General features: G+C 39.3%; 1 protein-coding gene across 17 annotated transcripts in view; it reads right to left on the bottom strand.

Moving 5' to 3' along the window:
• Positions 1–18,049, bottom strand: part of CSTPP1 (centriolar satellite-associated tubulin polyglutamylase complex regulator 1) — an 81,210-nt gene that overhangs the window by 53,803 nt on the left and 9,358 nt on the right. For 7 of the 17 annotated variants that reach the window (XM_065065991.1, XM_065065988.1, XM_065065981.1 and 4 more), the window contains exons 2-3: positions 17,675–17,777; positions 1,165–1,295 (exon numbers count right to left, since the gene is read on the bottom strand). In XM_065065991.1, coding sequence (XP_064922063.1) covers positions 1,165–1,295; positions 17,675–17,777 — 234 coding nt within the window. Of the gene's footprint in view, positions 1–1,164; positions 1,296–3,574; positions 3,687–4,682; positions 4,798–17,674; positions 17,778–18,049 lie in introns of those variants that run through there. The other 10 variants (XR_010473249.1, XR_010473248.1, XR_010473247.1 and 7 more) reach the window with 3 other exon arrangements.

Raw genomic sequence — 18,049 nt, 5'->3', positions numbered from 1 at the left:
GTTCTCACTGCATACTGGTTAGATTAGTACCATACAATTTACCTGAAATCTTAAAAATATTTTTGCTGAAGTAATATGTATAATTTAGAATGTAACAAAGTACCTATAACTGGGAAGAAGGTGCTACAGTCAGAGTACTCAGTTACCTCAGATTAGAGATTTGGTCATGTTTAGCTATGATTGTCCCATTTCTAGGGATCTAAATGACATATTTCAAAAAAAGTCACAACATTATTCATAGTCTTGCAAACTCTGTTCATCATGAGTGGAAGTATTGCAAAGCTTAGCCAGAAGGTGAGGTTTTATCTATATTTATATATCTAGTCTTCCCCTCAACTGAAGTGATGCTGAACAGCCTGAAACAAGGGAGACTCATGGTAAAAACAAAACAATCAAAAGAAAAAAAAAAAACAAATGAAAACAAAAAAACACATGCAAAAATCTATATTTTTACAGCAACATTCAGTCTCTTTACTTAAAATATTAAATTAAAACAAAACATAATTTTAGTTGCATATAGTTACATGAGTTTATTTTTAACTCTGGCCAGTTCTGTAATACCCAATAGACCTAGTGCTGTATAAGAATAGGTAGACAAGATGATACAGTGCTGAAGAGTTATTTTGGCATTGGAGCTTTTTCCTTGTGGGTAAGGTTGGGAAAGAGGTCACACAGTTGTCAGTGGTCCTCCTTCCTCAGCCATCGAGCTCCTGCAACATCATCTAGGACAGGGGTGTCAAACTCCTTTTCACCAGGGGCCACATCAGGCTCACGGATGCTTTCAAAGGGCAAAATGTAATTTTAGGACTGTATAAATGCATGATTAGTCTGCTACCCTGCTCCCATCCAGTGACCCCCAGCACTCTCTTTTTTCCCTCTATCCATCCCTATGCACAGGCCCACAAATGTCCTCCCTCTGATCTCTTGTCGCTTGATGTGCTGTTCTGTAAGGATGCAGAACTGCCAACAAGGTACTCCTATGCTACTTTACGCTGTGAGCATTTTTTTAAATATTCCACAGGCAACTGTGATGCGATCTTCCTATTAAAAATGTTAGAACATTAGGACACAGTGTGAGGTGTCAGTATTTGTACTGCATTAATAGCCTGGCTAAGGATTTCAATGTCAAGGTAACAGGACAGCAGGAGATGCTGGAATACTTGCCTCCATTTTTCCCCACTGTTCGGAAACACCTCCAGAAGGTCCGAAGAAAAGATGCCCTGTTATGGGGAGTAGCTTGGACAAAGCTGAATTCACGGAACAAGATGTGTGTTCCTTGGCGCACGCTGTTAAAACTGTGGAGATAAAATCAAAACAAGAGAACGTTAGAAAGCTGAACCGATAAGAATGTTCTGGGGCCAGCTCAAACAGTAGCAAGAAAACCACTGGCAGTTACATTTTATGAAACCAAATCTCCAAAGCTTATACCCATCTGTTCCCTAGAGAGAAGACTGTTTGCAAAAACCACACATTGGAACTTAATTATAGGAATTAGAGGTCTGTGAAAGTAAAATTCATTCTAAAGAAACCCAGCAAGGGGTGTCCAAGAGCCACTTATTTGAAACCAATCCATTGGAAAATGGCTGGCCAAGAGTAAGAGTTGTTTATCTGCCCAGAAGGTGCCCTTTCTTTTAGTACCATTTGAACTTCACTGCTATTTTTATCACAGTACTGACACTTGACTATATTGGATGTATAAAATCTACTTTCACGAAAAGCAGATTGACACTTCACTAAATGACACCTTGCACTTTTGAAAACAGTAACTGGACATGATGATGGATAGTCAATTTGATGTTCGCATTCTTGTATTTTAGTGCAGATTTCTCATATTTGAGTTGTAAGCACTTTAGGCTAACTTACTATAATAAACGTTTGTCTTTAAAAGGTTTCTCTGAGGGGCAAGCAGCTCTCCTTTGGGCACGGTAAAGCTCAACATGCAAGAACAATAGAAATGCAAATACAAACATTATATACCAAAAGGTATAATGACAGGATTGCCTCAAAAGACAGATTTTGTGCATTTCACTCCGAATTGTGCAAGCGGGACAAAGCTTCCATGCACTCCAGAGAGATCATTAAAAACATTCACTTGGGACAGCAGCTTAACTCTCCCACATGGGAGAGAATTAATGAAAAGATACAAATTTACTTTCATCCCAGCAGAATCTCTCCATAGGCAGCATCTCCACAACAGACAAAATCCAGTGGTCAGTGTGAGACCTCTCAGTTTGCAACTTTAAATAGCTTAAATCACTTTATCCTTCAGAGTATATAGAAAATGGTCTCACATTTGAAAGAGAATTATACCAGAGTAAAGCAAAATTAAAAAGTCATGTAACAACTGGTGCGTGTGTCAAGTCAATTCAATTTTTCAGAAAAGAACCAAAATTTCTGTTTCTTATTGTCCTGGTTCTCAAAGACATGCCAGGAAATGGAAGTAAATGGAATTTTTTGTCACATATTGAAACACAGGTACAGAACACTGTTTCTGGCCCTCCTACCCAGAAGGAAAGGCAACTCAAAATAAGTACAACCACCTTATGATTAAGAAGCACTCATGACTCTTGAATTAGGAATACTCTTTCTGTAAATATCATGGAGAAATATATTATTTCATATTTTTTAAACCTTATTAATGCACCAGTGCTGTACAAATTAGAGGAAAGCTCAGCCATTGTCCCAAGAGATTAAGGTAAATAAATGAATCATGTGCCTGATCAAAATACGGCAAAATTACAGGAAAGGGCTCCCATGACTATCATTGTAATGATTGCTCTTTACCTATAAAGTGCTGTAGCTCTTAGAGGGAATAAGTTCAGGGTAGGGGAAAGTAACTTGCAGAAAGTCCCGCAACATGCCTGTGACAAAGCTAGAAATGGGATTTCAGATCTCATCCCAAACCACAGCCTGTAAGACTTTTTTCATTTCTGATTTGCATTGTTTTGCTGATGATTTGACAGGCTGATGGAGAAAAGAGGGATACAAATGAAAAATAAGGAACTTGGTCTAATAGGAGAAGGCAGCTTTCAGGAAGATGACACACCTAAGGGAGACATTTAGGAAGAAAAAGAAGATGAAGGCACAACGGTGCAACTAAACGTACAAAATTATGTTGCTCGGAACAATGCATGTACAATGTCTGGAAGCAGATCTTGGCACAAGTGTAATGGAAAGGTCCAGACATGAAGCTAAAAAATTAATTCACAGCAGACAGCCCTACTGTATTACTCCTTAGTTCTAGTACGTGAAAACTCAAGTCACATTTTCAGCATGGGATGGCTCCAAACCTAGGAGGCAGAAGGCTATGACATCATTTGTTGTTGCTTACTCAGTTAAGAGAGTGGGTGGATATGTTGGAACATTAGCACACCTGGATCTGCTGACACACAAGTGCTGCCAGCTAGTTGAGTAAAAGAGGCACAATATTTCTTTCATTCCTCATTTCTTGCAATAAGATTTTGTTTAGCTGTACAAGGGAAGGATTTTTCCAAAGCTCAAGTCTGCGAGCATGGGAGTCAGAATTTTGTCCCAGTTAAGATGCTGCATTTCAGAGACCCTAATTTACAAATACCTTTTTATAAGTTGTAAAAGTTGAGCTCGAAGCAGCCAGCCCATGGTGGAGCTCTCCAGTCAGCAGCCCAATGACAAAGCAACAGATCTATTCTCACACAGGGTCAAGATCACTACGAGAGACAGAAACACTATACATTTTGAACAAGCTGTACATTTTGAAATTCCTTTATCAAGGGTAAGATGGGTAGTACAAAAATAACAACTGCCCAGAGGTGAAGTTACCATTAATGTGTCAAGTAGTACCGGCTTGCAGGTAAACCCTTCTGGAAGAAAAAGAAATTACGACAACTCAAAGTTGTTGCAGGTATTCCAACAGCAGGTAGGGAATATGACCAGCATGTTAGCTATGATTTTTGTATACATGTGAACAGATGTCTTTCCCAGTTTCTTTTGAGCATGGAGATAAAACAAGCTACAGACTCAGAGGAATGGCTTAAGCAAAGCAACAAACTTGGCTCAAACATTCTCAGCAAGAATAACAGCTGCTCAGATTCTTCCCTTAGAATTGTTCAGTCTTCCCTCTATCTGCTCTTCTCTCACCAAACAGCCATATCCTTAGCAAAGTTAGGTAACCAGAGCTTATCAGCACATTTGTAGGAGAAAGAGTTATGAACAAACCTGGGTATCTCAACAAGGTATTAGTTTGTCCTCGATCATTTAGAAAGGGGTTTGTGAACCTAGAAGCAGAACCAGGGAAAAAAATTTTTCACTTCTCTGGTTAACTACTTCTTTCTCCCTTTTATGCATTTTGTGTAGCCATCTGCAAGAGATTCCTTCAAGAACAAAGCTTTCAACAACTCCACAAGTCTCCAAGCCTCCTATTGCAAACCTAATGGTTGTCCTGGCCATCTACATTACTGGTAAATGGAACAGTCAAATTAGAACATTAACAAAAGTTACTGATTATGTGATTTCATTTGTCTTGCTGAAATTGAGACTAGAAATTTAACTAAATGTTCATTAGCTAACACGAGCTCCCTGCAAACACTCGTATTTCACACCAAAATTGTTACGCAACTGGATACAACATTAAAAGAAAGCTTTTCCCATTCACTTGTGAGAATATTCTGGAGAAAGATGAGAGAAAAATAAAGCAAGGTTCTCACTCGATGAGAAGATCTAAAGAAACTTTTGCAGTAGGGACTTCAAGATCCTGAATTTCACTCCTTTCCTTTACATGCCCCACAGCAGCCAAACCACAGAACAGGATCTCTTCCAATGCCACTGCTGAGAAAGCTGCATCTTGCAGCACACCCAGCCTACGCTTGTGGGATGGCGTGTACACGTGAGAGGAAGAAAAAAGTTTTTGGGAGGAGACTGTGATAAAACAGCCCCGGCTCTCAGAAATGGCTATGCTGGGAACTCTAGCACTCAGGTGCTGCTTCTCTGAACAGAGCTGCTTTCAGTACGGCTTTGTCTTTTGTGTAATTACATTTCGGCAACTTGCCAGAATTCAGAAACTTTCAAGCACTCTTTTCAAACCTTTGGACTTCTAAATAGATTGTAAAAGTCCCAGGATGCTATGGTAACATCCCAATTGAAACCCACTACAGCAGCGAGCCTCGGCCTGCTGAACTCAGGCAAAGCCAAACGCACAATGCAGTGAGAGCCCCAAGTCCCTGAGAAGGACAGAAGAGCTTGCCAGGACCCTGCTGTCCCCCTAGCAGGTGCCACCTCTGGTTACCATGCAAAGAGCTGAATGAGTTCACAGGACCCTTCCTCTACTAAATGAAAAACAAGGAACAAGGACTGTTATTCCTTAACTTCCAGCATTACTGCTTGCATTTTGCATCGACACCATGATGAAAAAATATGTACTTTGAAGGCTTACGCTGCTTCTCCAGCATGAACAATTCCCGCCCCCCCCACTACTTCTCTTCCCAATTACACAGGTGTCTAAGTCACTAAAAGAGAACTGTCTTAAGCAAAAATAAGGTAGTGTCAAATGCTTAGTTGCCATTGGATGCTACGTATAGACTGAAACATCTGTAGAGAGAAACACTGCAGAGGACCTGATGTCAACATTATAGGTGTCCTAGGGTTTGTTTTTTCTTGAAACACACTATGGACTAGCTCTAGTCCGGTCCCAGGGGCTGAACGCTCATTTGCAGTTGGAACACATCTTCCAGTTTAGTTTCATCTGAAAGGAACCCAGGTCACAAGCTCCAAGACTTCTTCATGGTGTGAACCAAAGCACAGTAAGTGGATAATCAGGAGTATTAGGATTAGAGACTACGGTACAATGGGTAACAAAGAACTAGTTCTAGGAATAGAAAATACTGGAATTCAAAAGGCTTTTAAACCCAGGCAATTTCTGTTGTTAAATAACTCATACAGACACAAAGCATCCCCAAGCGACTAATCACACTTACCCCAGGGCTATGCTCTGAAATAGCAAAGTGAGGTTTACCTTGCCTAGAACAAGCCCTGAGAGGGAACACTTAAAACTGCAGGCACCATTGGGAAAACAATCCAAGTTTCACTACTATGACAAAGTATAGTTTAAGATGATTCTATTCTTCACCTATTGGTTTAAGTGTACTACACTACTTACAATGTTTGAGACCAAACATTGGATTGTTTCTTTAGCTGTCCCTCTTGGATGGTAGCACAGGAGCATTAGCGTTCCTCAATTCAAAATTGCTGTATCAAGTGCTTTTCAAAATTCCACAGATACTAACATTTGGGACAATGACATGAACCTCAAGGAAATCACCATCTTCCTCTAATGAAATTAGCAGTGCCTTTTAGGCACTTCCTCTGAAATACGTTAGCAGTGTTAAGACGAAACAGATGCTGAAAGCTATTCCTGATGACTGGCTTTAAGGAAAAATTCTTTTTTAATAATCAGACAGATAGGAAATAATTAACACTCAACGTTTTGACAAGACTAGGTGATGTAACACTGAAAACACAGAGACTGGCTTTTTTTAGATACTTTCTGTCTCACCCGCTCAAGTCTATTTCAGTTGAGGGGTGTGGAAAGAGGGAAAGCAGTGACACAAATTTTAGTGATTTGGTTTTAGGCATCTTGGTACAGGTTTGGGAATTTCTGTATTCATGGAAGAGTTAATACAGGTGGTACAGATATTATTCCAAGTACTGTTTGAAAGGAAATGAATGACAGCATCTGCGACACAGCTCAAAGTAGGCAGCAAACAAGCTTTCTTATGTTGCTTTGTAGCAAGTCAAACCCTCTGAGACCAGTCTGCAGATTCTGGAGAGGGAAAGGATTAAAGGAGTTGCTGTGCTTGCTCTTTATTACCCGGAATCCCTTTATCTTTTTTAGAGTCCCTCTCCCTTGCTTTTTCCTATGCTAGGTCAGTAATTTAACACCTTGAAGCCTTCAAATCAAAAGTTAAAATGACCTTACTGTGTTGAATTATTACCCCAGGATTTTTAAAAAAAGTGGGGGGTGGAGGGGGGGAAATCTCTAAAAACAGGCCTTTTGATCAGAGCAGCATCCTGCAGTTTGCTGTAACTCAAGCTGGCCATTCTTATATAGTAAGAATTAAGGACTCCCCCTGCTAGGCAGGGCCCTATTAAAACACAATAGCTGTCTGAAAAGGGTAAGCAAGCTGATATGGATATAATAGGCCACATATTGGGGCCCCTTTCTACTCTGAAATAAAGCTGCTTCTTAGAGTTATGAGCTGGGAAACCTAGTATTCAGGAAGATGGGAAAGGGTGTACAATGGAAGATGGTAAACAGCCCTGCAGAAGCCCTCCAAGGTGGTTAAGGGAAAAGTAAAGAAGCCATCGGAGATAAGAATCAGTCACCCTGGAGTAGCTCTTTCAGTGTGATCAAGTGCTGTTTCAGACCACATGGTGTTTCAGTGAGTCTGGAAAGGTCTTGCTGGTATAAACAGAAACTTAGTTTTTACAGTAGAAAACACAGTGAGTTGTACACCACAGAGACAGCTGCATGAGTAACACTACAAATAGTTTTACAGAGATCATTGCAAGTTGCGACCCAGCTTCCCAGAAAAAAAGCCTTGCCCTTTTCCCTCCAAATATTAAAAAAAAAAAAAAAAAAAAAAAAGATCTCCAGAATTATAACTACACAAAGAAAGATGCTAATTCTCTAGCTAATGTAGTTAGTATTTGTTCAAACCAGTCCAACCAAACATTTGGAGGCAAGAAGAAAATTCCTTATTGAACTGCTCTATAACCACCTATATGCTGAGGGTATAGTAGATTCAAGTTCTCAGTAAGCTTTATTATCAAACAACCATTATCTCCATTCTTTGATTTCCTTTATTAACCAACAGATGTACTTTTGCCCTCCCTGTCATGCTGTGAAATTCATTCACTAGCTGCAAGACACCACAGAAATCATGCAGTGAACCTGTGGCAAGGGCAAGAGGATGTCTCAAAGAAGAGAATCTCTATTAAAAATACCAGCAACACATGGTAGTGTTCAGATTTCCTCTAGTCTAACAACTCTGGAAGTAGCTATGGACTCACATTGGCTGGAGATAGATTTTGATACCAAAATGTCAATGTCAACTGAAGGAGGAATATGAATTTGAAAATTATTGAATAACTGCACTCATCTTGTGCTGCTGAGATCAAAGCATAATGCCGATGAACACAAACTGGCTTCTCAGTTTGGCTGAGGCCAAAGTACAAGCACAAGTAAGGGCCTGCTTGCTCCATTCTGCACGTAGTCTCCTGTATCTCTTTAGACAGTTTCATGTTTTATAAATTAGACTTCTAATTCTTTTAAAAGGTAGCAGCACAATCATGTTACGACTGTGATGATCCAGGAACTACCAAAATACAACTTACTGACTCTTCCAAAGAGATTCAATACTGGTGTCATGCATTCAGCTCCCCTATTTGCTCTTTTCAGTCTTAGATTGGAAAATTTCAGAAGAAAAAAATTACTAGTAACATTTTTGCACCTATTCAGTTGCCTTGGCAAGAACTATAGCACATCAAAGACTGAGCAGCTTCCAGTATTTCCATCACAGCAACAAATGAACCTTGCCAGAATTCCTTAATGTAGATGAAGCTTCATCATTTGACATTAACACTAACTCTGCATTCAGAGATTGCTTAACTAAACCACTTTGTGCTCACTACAACTGTCTGGCTACAGTGTTGACCAGCTACAGTTTGCCTCATTTATTTGAACATACACAATAGGATTAACTTTGCAGGACAGGAGGTTACTGCAAGTCTCTAATGCTAATGTATTCTGGAATCTGTCTGGTTTCAATGCTACACAGCATAGGAAGCCTCAGGTTCTCTGAAGACATTCAGATTTCTAGAAACTAGACTTCTTTGTTGTTGTTAGTTTTGTTTGTTTGATTTGTTAAGGAAAGGAAGATAAACCAAATTTGAAAAATGCATTTTTCAGGCAAGCTATGAGACTTTCGGCAATTTGCTCTTCACGAGGATGCAGAGACAGTTAAGGGATTTTATCCTGTAAAGGATAAGGAATCCTATTATGGGATCTCATCACATCTCATTGCTGCAGGCATTTGCTGATTTTTACAGCTTGGCATATCCAATTTAGGAGAAATTTTACATTTGTTGGCCTTGACCACATCGGAACACATGTATTCCTAGCAAGGCAATTAGAAATGCTCCTCAAGATTTTCTGTGACACCACAACATTTTATAGCCTAAGAATGAATATAAAACTCGTTCCAACACCACAAAACTACAAAAATAACAACAACAAAACCCCCCAAAAAAACACCCTACACACCAACCTCAATCCTGATCCATCTTAAAGATCTTTCTGGGAAAAATAAAGTGTTCCTCAAGCTTACACTACTTTATTCCAATTTAATACAAAATCTTATAAGCTCAGATAGATGGAAGCCAAGAACTCCTCTGAAACTGACCTCCTGTGTGCATATATAAAAGTAGTCTAGACTCATGCCAAAATGCTGCATTAAAACCAGAACTAAACCATATGAGTTCGTAACACAGAGAAAGGCACAGTCATTGATGAAGCTATCATGTATTCAACAGTGGTTCTCTTACAGCCTGAGATAGCAAAAACTTTATGGGAGGAAACACTATGTTCAAAAAAAAAAAAATCCTAACAGAAGAAGATAAAACTGCACTTTGTGAATTGCAAAAATAATAAAAAACCACACACATTATAAGAGAAAAATACCAATGGGTGCCAAACTTCCTATGCTATCATGTTTCATCTAAGCCGTTTTTTGTCTAGTGCATTTCTACTGAATTCCAGGTGCCAATTTCACATTACTGAAACAGTTTTCTTCAAAACATTTACAGAAGCTGCAGGAAATCCAATCCTTACAACATGTGACCAAGCATGAAAAGAGATTACTGCTTTATATACACATTGCAAATTGTATGCAAAAGACTGTAAATACTCCCACCACATCTGTTGTGGATATGTCACTATTTATATTTCTCATTTTTTCCTATATATTCCATCACAATGACTCAGCAAACACAGCTGAGTGGTCTTCCAGAATGATGGAGAAAAATGCTTGTCAAACAGTGATCTCAGCATTGAATATCTATTTTGCTTTAGGTGAGCTCTATGGCAGACCTTTCCTCAGTGGAAGACAGATGATATAAGATTGCCACAGTTCACCAGTTGTGATGTGAGGGCCCTTTGACTTCTGAAGAACACAAACGGAAACAGAGCAGAGATTTGTGATCACAAATGCAAGAATAGGGAGGAGGAACTAATGGTCCAATACCATACATATTAAAAACAAGTGGACTGTTGGAGAAAATAAACAAGGACTTTGAGGCATCCCCAAAAGGATATGATGAGCACTACGAAATACTCAACTGATGGAATGAGTTATGGCAAAATAGCCATGAAGAGCACACATAAAGAAGGTTCCTTAAAGATGTTATTAGGAACAGTAATGACACACATATCTATTTTGTTGTACTGCCAAATGCAGACAGTGGGATGGACTGGGGAGTAGGAAAACTGTACCACAAAAGCACAAAATTGAGGAAAAATTACTTCTCTGTTACCTTCTAACCTAGATCAGAGAGATAAGTTTTCAGTAATCCACAGGGTTTTGTCCTTTTCCCTCTCCTTAAATTATCCAGACTTGTTTAAAGAATAAATTTACCCAGAGTGCAGCTCAAGTCAGTGTGTAAGTAAAGTGAATGGTTATCTACAGAGAACTACCCCATGCTGACAAGGTGCTGATATAAAATGCTAACATTCATATGCTATGGCAAGTTCTCTAGATTTTTGTGTCAATGAAACAGTACTGTAGGTTTCCTGAATGGAATACCTTATTGCACACAGCATCAACAGTAAACATTGTCTTTCATGTCCACTTCTATGTTGCTCCTTTAGCTACAAGCCTCCTGAGATTGTCTTGCCTACCAAAAAGCTTTTTTACCTTCCCCCACCTCGTATTTCTTTTCAAGGATTTGGATTCATCGGAGTACTCACACACCTGTAAGATTCTCAAATATATGCAAAGAATACACTACATTTTCTAATATATTGGTAACACGTACAAACTACAGTGGGAATCAGCATGTTATTCCCATTAATATATGCATTTTTTCCGGCTGTTTACTCAATAGCAGTTATCCCAATCAGCATGTTTGTCAGGCTAGGACTTGTTGCAATGTTTGTTACAAAGAAACAACTCTGGGAAAATCAGGAATTGGTAGATCCTGCCTGTTAGATGAAGATACAAAAACCATTTCTGCTGTCAAGCAATTCTGTAACAAAAACATCACACTTCAGGTAGCAGATCTGCAGGTTCTCAACTAAATTAATGTAATTTTAATCACACATAAACTAAGTCATCCACACCCCCCCAGAATCTTCCATAGGTCTCACACAAAATGGGTATCCCATGCACAGTGGACTGGGAGTATTGAAATGTCATTTCTAATATGGTTGGAGAAATTTAGATTACAAGGAAGAGACTCTGCCATTCTGACAACTCTTCTCTGTAGAGGTAAGACAGAAAAGCTTTGTGTCCATTAGCAACACTCTAAGTGGAGAAATATGCAACTATTATAGTTTCCACTGAAAGATTTATCAACAAATGCAGTCCTGCAAATCCATCTACTCTGTGGAGAGAGACTTTGAAAATGCCTTTCTCATAGCAACTTATTCACATTACCTGCCAAATCTACTCCTTGGAGCTTCTGGCATGAGTGCAGAGCCTGAGTGCATGTATTAATTCTCTTTCCACTGATAACTGAAGAGCAAAGAAGAGGCAGACAGCACTCTTATGCCGTGCCCTAGGGATCAAGGAATCCCAAGTAAGAGCTTGTCAGGAACCATCAAGCACATTATCCCAGCTGAGATTTTCAGCCCAAAGGGCTACTTCACAGCTAGGTCACTGACAGCAGCAGCTTCATCCCAACTGCGTGGCTCAGTGCAGTCTTGCACTGACTGTGATCATTTTGTCTTTTTCGCTCCAGATCAGAATCCTGAGAGTATTTGAGGAACACATAAAATACTACTTTTGCAATTGCTCATAAGATTATATCAGAGACAATATCAGCATTTTCTGTAAGAACCTGAAAGTATTGTTACCTCTCAGAGGCCACTGAGTTGCTCAAAACCAATACAAACAGAACTAACACTAAAAAAAAAACCACAAACCAAACACCCCTCCCCCAAACAGTCTTGCTGAGAAATCCTACAGAATTACTCCACCTCTCTGACAGGGAATCTGGCACGACTTGTCAAAGCCCTAAGGACCTTCTCACTACTGCTTTTGCTGTTTATACTACAATTGTACAAAGCACAGAGACAACATTCTACAATGCTAGATGCTGTAAAGCACATGCAGTACAATATCATTTCTGTCTTGAAGAACTTACACTATCCTTGAGAACAAGACAGAACAAGTTACTGTGAAAAGGGAAAAGATGCAGAGCAGATGACAGCAAGATGATGTCAATGATAAGGTCTACATACACAGCGATTAAAAAAAATTTGATGAATCTAAGCTAGGTCTAAGAATCTCTCCCCTCTATAAGCAGATAATTCAGCTTATTTCCAGTTGCCAATTAAGGTTGTGTTCAGTAGTGGCTTATTTCTCATGGGCATCCCATCTGTCCCATTCCTGGCCATTCCCCCCGCTCTAACCCTCTCAAGGGCGTTGAGACCATTTTAAAGAGGAGGACATTGTTGACTATGCAGACTTATTTAGGTAGTGTGGGATAGCAGTAGAGGGTTGAACAAGCCAAAAGTTTTTCTGATACCAAAGCCTGTGTCACTGCTATTGCCAGAGAAAGCCAGGGAGCAGTATCATATTTGTCCCTGAGGAATGAGTTGAACAAATTGTTTCAGCCAATCCAGACAACAAGAGAAAATGAGGTATTTTCATTGCGAGAAGTTGATACTTCTCACCATGATAACATCTTCCTATCCAAGGATTTCAAACTATATAGCACTGGCAGTTCGGCTACTCTGAACAAAGCAAACGTTCCTTTGTGCAAAACAGGGCTCTACACGGCACAGACCTGATATTTTGAATTGTGAGGCACACAACAGATGTAAAAGCAGTATCTGATCTCCAAGCCCCCCCAGACACACAAATCACAGACACCTTCTCAGACAAATATTATCGAACTGTCACACAAGATCCAGCAAAGGCACTTCAAGTTAGAGCCAGCAGAAACATCCTTTACAGCAAAAAAGGAGATCTCAGACATCAGTTTGCAGAGCCCACTGGAAGTGGGCTGGAAGTGTACCTGCAAGCTAAAAGCAAGATGTCTTTCTCAATCATGCTCCAGCTGGCAGGTGGTCAGGGAAAGATTTCACCAGAAACAAATGAAAACAACAAGTGTTTTGGGAGAAGAACACAGATAAAAAAAATGCCTTTTCCTGTGTCTCTAGTTCACTTGTGTTTGGTTTATCAAACACACTAAAAAAATGATTGGAAGAAGAGTTTGCTGTCTGAGCTAAGTTATCACTGAGTAACATTTCTGAGCTTTCCAAAGAGTCTCAAAGAGAGTAGCACATCTACCTGTGAGCTGGAAGAAAAAGTTTCAAGCACAGGGTTAGCCCAGAAGAAATGCAAAAATTATGAGTAAGAAGTCTCTTGGTCAAATTTTTTTTTACCACTTCTTCCGGCTGAAGTGAAAAAAGCCACGCAGCCTCTCTTAAAGATCCCAGAAAATATAAAGTGAGATGCTATGCACGTTGCCTCTGTGTGATCAAATGCTTTAGCATGAGGGCTCTGTTTTTCTTCAGCACAGGAAGATCAAGAAAACAGGATGATAAATAATGTATAGGAGGAACATGTCCCTTTAAGATATGTTGGCACAGAAGTTAGGCTGGAAGAAGTAAAGCAGCATTAGTGTATAATTACACAGAGGGCTTTCAAGAGTCTGCATTTCATGGAGATTCAAAAGCAGAGCAGAGATTTCTTGGGTTTGTAATGAACGAATACCAGTAGCATTTCAGCATATCTATAAAATCAAGACTAGACCTAAGAGAGACATAATTTACTCATTTAGCTAAAAGATGTGGATTAATTGGCAGAATGGTGATTGATTCCTTTTCCTGTAAGAGTCAGGGGTGACTTAGATGAGAGGAGCCTCAAGGAACTCCCAAGACTGAAAGCAGATGTCCAGCTGATTGGGACAAATGAACAATGGAATAATACAGGAGAAAAAGTATCCTTGAAGACTAAAAATATTCCAGAAGGACAACTGCAGAGATGAAGGTCGGCCCTCTGCAATCAGCAGTCCTGGTGCTAGGCTGTGGATAGCAATGAAATACATGCTCAACTTAATTTCCTAGAAACAACTAGAAACACTCATTGCCTGCAAAACACTTATTGCTTGATCCATACAGAGCTGTAATTTTCACCTCTGAAACTTCACTAAGGTAAGTTAAACCCCAACAACATTTTCTTAATTACCCATAAAAATAGTTGGTATAAAGGGCACAAAGATCTGAAGTGCAATGCATGATGGAAAGGCTGTGATTGCTCTTCAGTGGTGTATACAGCAAGAGAAGCCCATGGAACAGCACTCTATTGAAAAGCGTGCCCTTTGGGAAGAGTTTGGAGAATACCTAACACCCATCCTTGATACACCAACTTCATTATTTCTGAAAAGTTACAGAAGTCATTATTTTAATCCCATGGACACTCAAAAAAAAAATCCGCAAAACCAAAACCAACCAACCAACCAAACCCCACCTCACTTGCTTGGGCCTACCTGCTAGCTTTCTAAACCCTGGGCTTGGTCTCTTATTTTAAGTGAGCATAAATAGGGAAAGCACAATGTGAAAAACTGGACACCCTAATACCAAGGCCCTTCATCTCAAATCATTGCAGCACACTTCAAAATATGCACATGCCAATCCTCTCACTTAGAATAACCTAGAACAAGGAAAACACTGGGCAAGTGCACACAAACCTCCTGGAATCTCACAAGTTATATTTGAGTTTGAAGATAACAAAAGTAAAGATAAAAATCAAGATCCGGTTTATTTGCTTGGCAGAGCAATACAAAGCCAGTGTAGTCTTCAAAGCACAGCCTGAACAAATGTTGACGGTTGTTTGGATGAAAATAAATCTATTGGGCAGTGAGGGCTCACCACTAAGTTCTGAGAGCCAGAACATATGACACGTACATAATAGGAAACTTTGTATTTTGAGTCTGCCTACATCCACACTGCCAATAATTTATTCTCCACATGAAGAATCCAACACTTCAAATCTTAAGAGTTCCACAGCTCTCAAAATTACTAAACCGGTTTGTACTTTGGTACAGGGACACAGTTTGATCTGCTAAACTCCAGACACACTATAAAAGAAAAAAAAAAAAAAAAAAAAAAAAAAGGAAAAAAAGCCACTGTAGAAATTCACATCTTTCTTTGAAAATAAATGGGAAAAACATGATCTCCAGCACCTAAGTCAGAGGATTGTGCTCTACCTTGACAGTTTTGTTTGTTATAACGATCTTGAATTACTATTTATTCTTTCAAAGGTAGAAGAAGAATAGGAAGTGAAAAAGAAGGTTATTATGTCACGATGAAGTTGTACTATAGAGAAGCAATGTGAGGAGTTTCAAAAGTTGTGGAAGACCTCTTTACTCACCATTTAATTTTTTCAATGTATATGATCAGAAATTTAGAAAAGGCTCTGAAGTAACAGTTTGAAAGCAGGTGCAAAACAAATCCAATGTGGAGAGATGCCTGAATGACGATTTCACCTAGATATTTCAGAGCCACCTTGCCTTCAATCCTGGTAAAGAAATCCCGTTGGTGGGTGGAAGTCATTGTGGTCATGCTCCTTATCTCCCTTAAGCTCTTGTTTACTGACTATTTGTTCAGCTGACTAATCTCAGTATTACTTTCTGTGGAAACTCACTTATATCAGATGGAGTATCATGATTCCCAGTCACATCAAGTGCATAGGTTGTACCTTCATTTGTCTCCAAAACTTACTTGCGGTGATTGATTCTCTGCAACTTAACAGTGACCACTGCAACTTGCTCAGAACATGGAAATATACTGTTCATTGGTTTGTATAGTAAGAGTTTCATTCCTGATATTATGCATTTTTTAGCTTTGGTAGTCTACAAAGAGGGAATGCATTTTGAGAGTTTACACTACTTCATATAAATGACAACAAAAAATACCACTCTCCTTATAAAATCCATGTAGTAACAAGTGTTATTTGCTTCTAAAACAGATTTCTGAGTTATTTTAAAGTCAGTATTCATTCTAATTACAGTAAGCCACAGACAAATGTTAACAATAAAACTAAACAGCTTTAATAAACTGGTTCTTTTAGCAAAATTGCCTTTTTGCTGTTTTGCATGGGTCTCATAGATTTTGCAACATGGGCGATTCATGCCAAGTGAAAGCAGGAAGTACTCTGTTGAGAGCAAAAGAGATAAGGTATTACCAAGAAACCATGCTTTCTTGTTATAATGCCATCTACTTAAAAGATCCATTATATAAAGAGATGCAGCAAGATGGCCTGTATATTACCTCCTCTGCCAAGATGGTCAAAACCATGCTAGTCTTGAACTGCTTGTTACCTTATCTCAAAAAGAAAAACAATGCAGCAAGCTTTTCAGACTTTATCTTAGTTACTCATTTACCAGTGACAATCTCAGTTGTTTAAAAGTTAAAAATGTTCATGGGGTAAGAAAATGTAATGCAAGCTGTCCAATCAAGTAACTAGCAAGTTAGATCTTGTTTGGAGATTAGATGGACTCTAATGTGCAGGAAAAAATAAATTTAGTAACAAAATTTAAACAAAAAAAACCAAACACAAACAAACAACCAAACAGAAAAACATGCAAAAACCCCTGAAACTATTGTCAACTGAGAAATAAAGCTATTCCTATGCTTTGAGTTCTTCTTCCACTGCTGTAGTACAGAGATTGTTGTGAAATATTCTGCACACTGCTTGCTTCCTTTCCTGTTATCTTTTTCTGAGGCAAATCAAGGAAAGATTTTCAAGCGGGCATCAAAAGACAGAAACATACATCCACTGCAAGCACATGCATTACCAACAGATCTTTAATGAAGCTGCCTGGAAGAGTTTTAGGCATTGTGCAAGACATCATCAGGTTGGCAAAACATACAGCAATCGGCTGAGTCAACATCAACAACACTAAAGACCAGCACACAGTTTTTCCTCTCCAAAAAATCTTTCCAAATTAGTAGGAAGAGATGACCTGTCCTAATTATTATGTTCATTACGCAGGTTATAAGGGAGGAAGAGGAATCACATTAAAGCATTTAACAGGAGAACATTCACATGAGACAAAACAGATCATATTCATGCTCAGAAAAAGGAAGAATGAGTGCTGCTGAAACCAGAAGCAGTCTCTGCTTTTGATACTAGCAGTCCTGATTAAGGCAAACAGAATTTGGTTTTCTATATGCTTTTAAAAGCTCTGCCCCACAAAGTGACTGCTTCACATGAATGTCTGTAATAGGAGAGGTACTGAACTGTATGAAACCCGTGCACGTTTCTGAAACACGCTCAGGCAGCCTTGGCTAACCCAGTGAAATCCAGCATTCACAACATAATCAGCATGTGTCCAGTTTCATTCTCCATGTACCCTGCCTGTTTCCAAAGCCCCCCTCAAGCTGGCCCTATTGGCAGTATCCTGATGTACTTACTATTCAGTGAAGAACCTGGCAATGCCATACTGACTAATATCTTCTCTGTTCTCCAGCAGCTGGCTCACTGCATCCTCCATGTACGTGAGGACATGTCTTTGAGCTGCAAATAAAAGACAGTAAGAGACAGAAATTAGAATACAAGGGGCCTGCAAAGCCCAGAGCCAGACCAACCTAGTTGTGTGCCTTACACAAGAAGCCAACAAGCATTTGCTCCCTGAGTTAAAGAGTAGAGGTTTCAGTCTCCCAGATATGGACAGTAAAATTCCTGAGCCAAATCCTGTTTCCTTTCCTCGCTACACAGGGTTAGTCATTAAAAGTGCTGACCCTTTTTTAAAATCCCCCAAGATTCTGGAAGTAAAGAAAGAGAAGGAA

Source organism: Columba livia, chromosome 5, assembly GCF_036013475.1.
Source record: "Columba livia isolate bColLiv1 breed racing homer chromosome 5, bColLiv1.pat.W.v2, whole genome shotgun sequence".
NCBI lineage: Eukaryota > Metazoa > Chordata > Aves > Columbiformes > Columbidae > Columba > Columba livia.
Note: the sequence above shows the minus strand (reverse complement) of the source record. Positions and strands in the feature narration are given on the sequence as shown.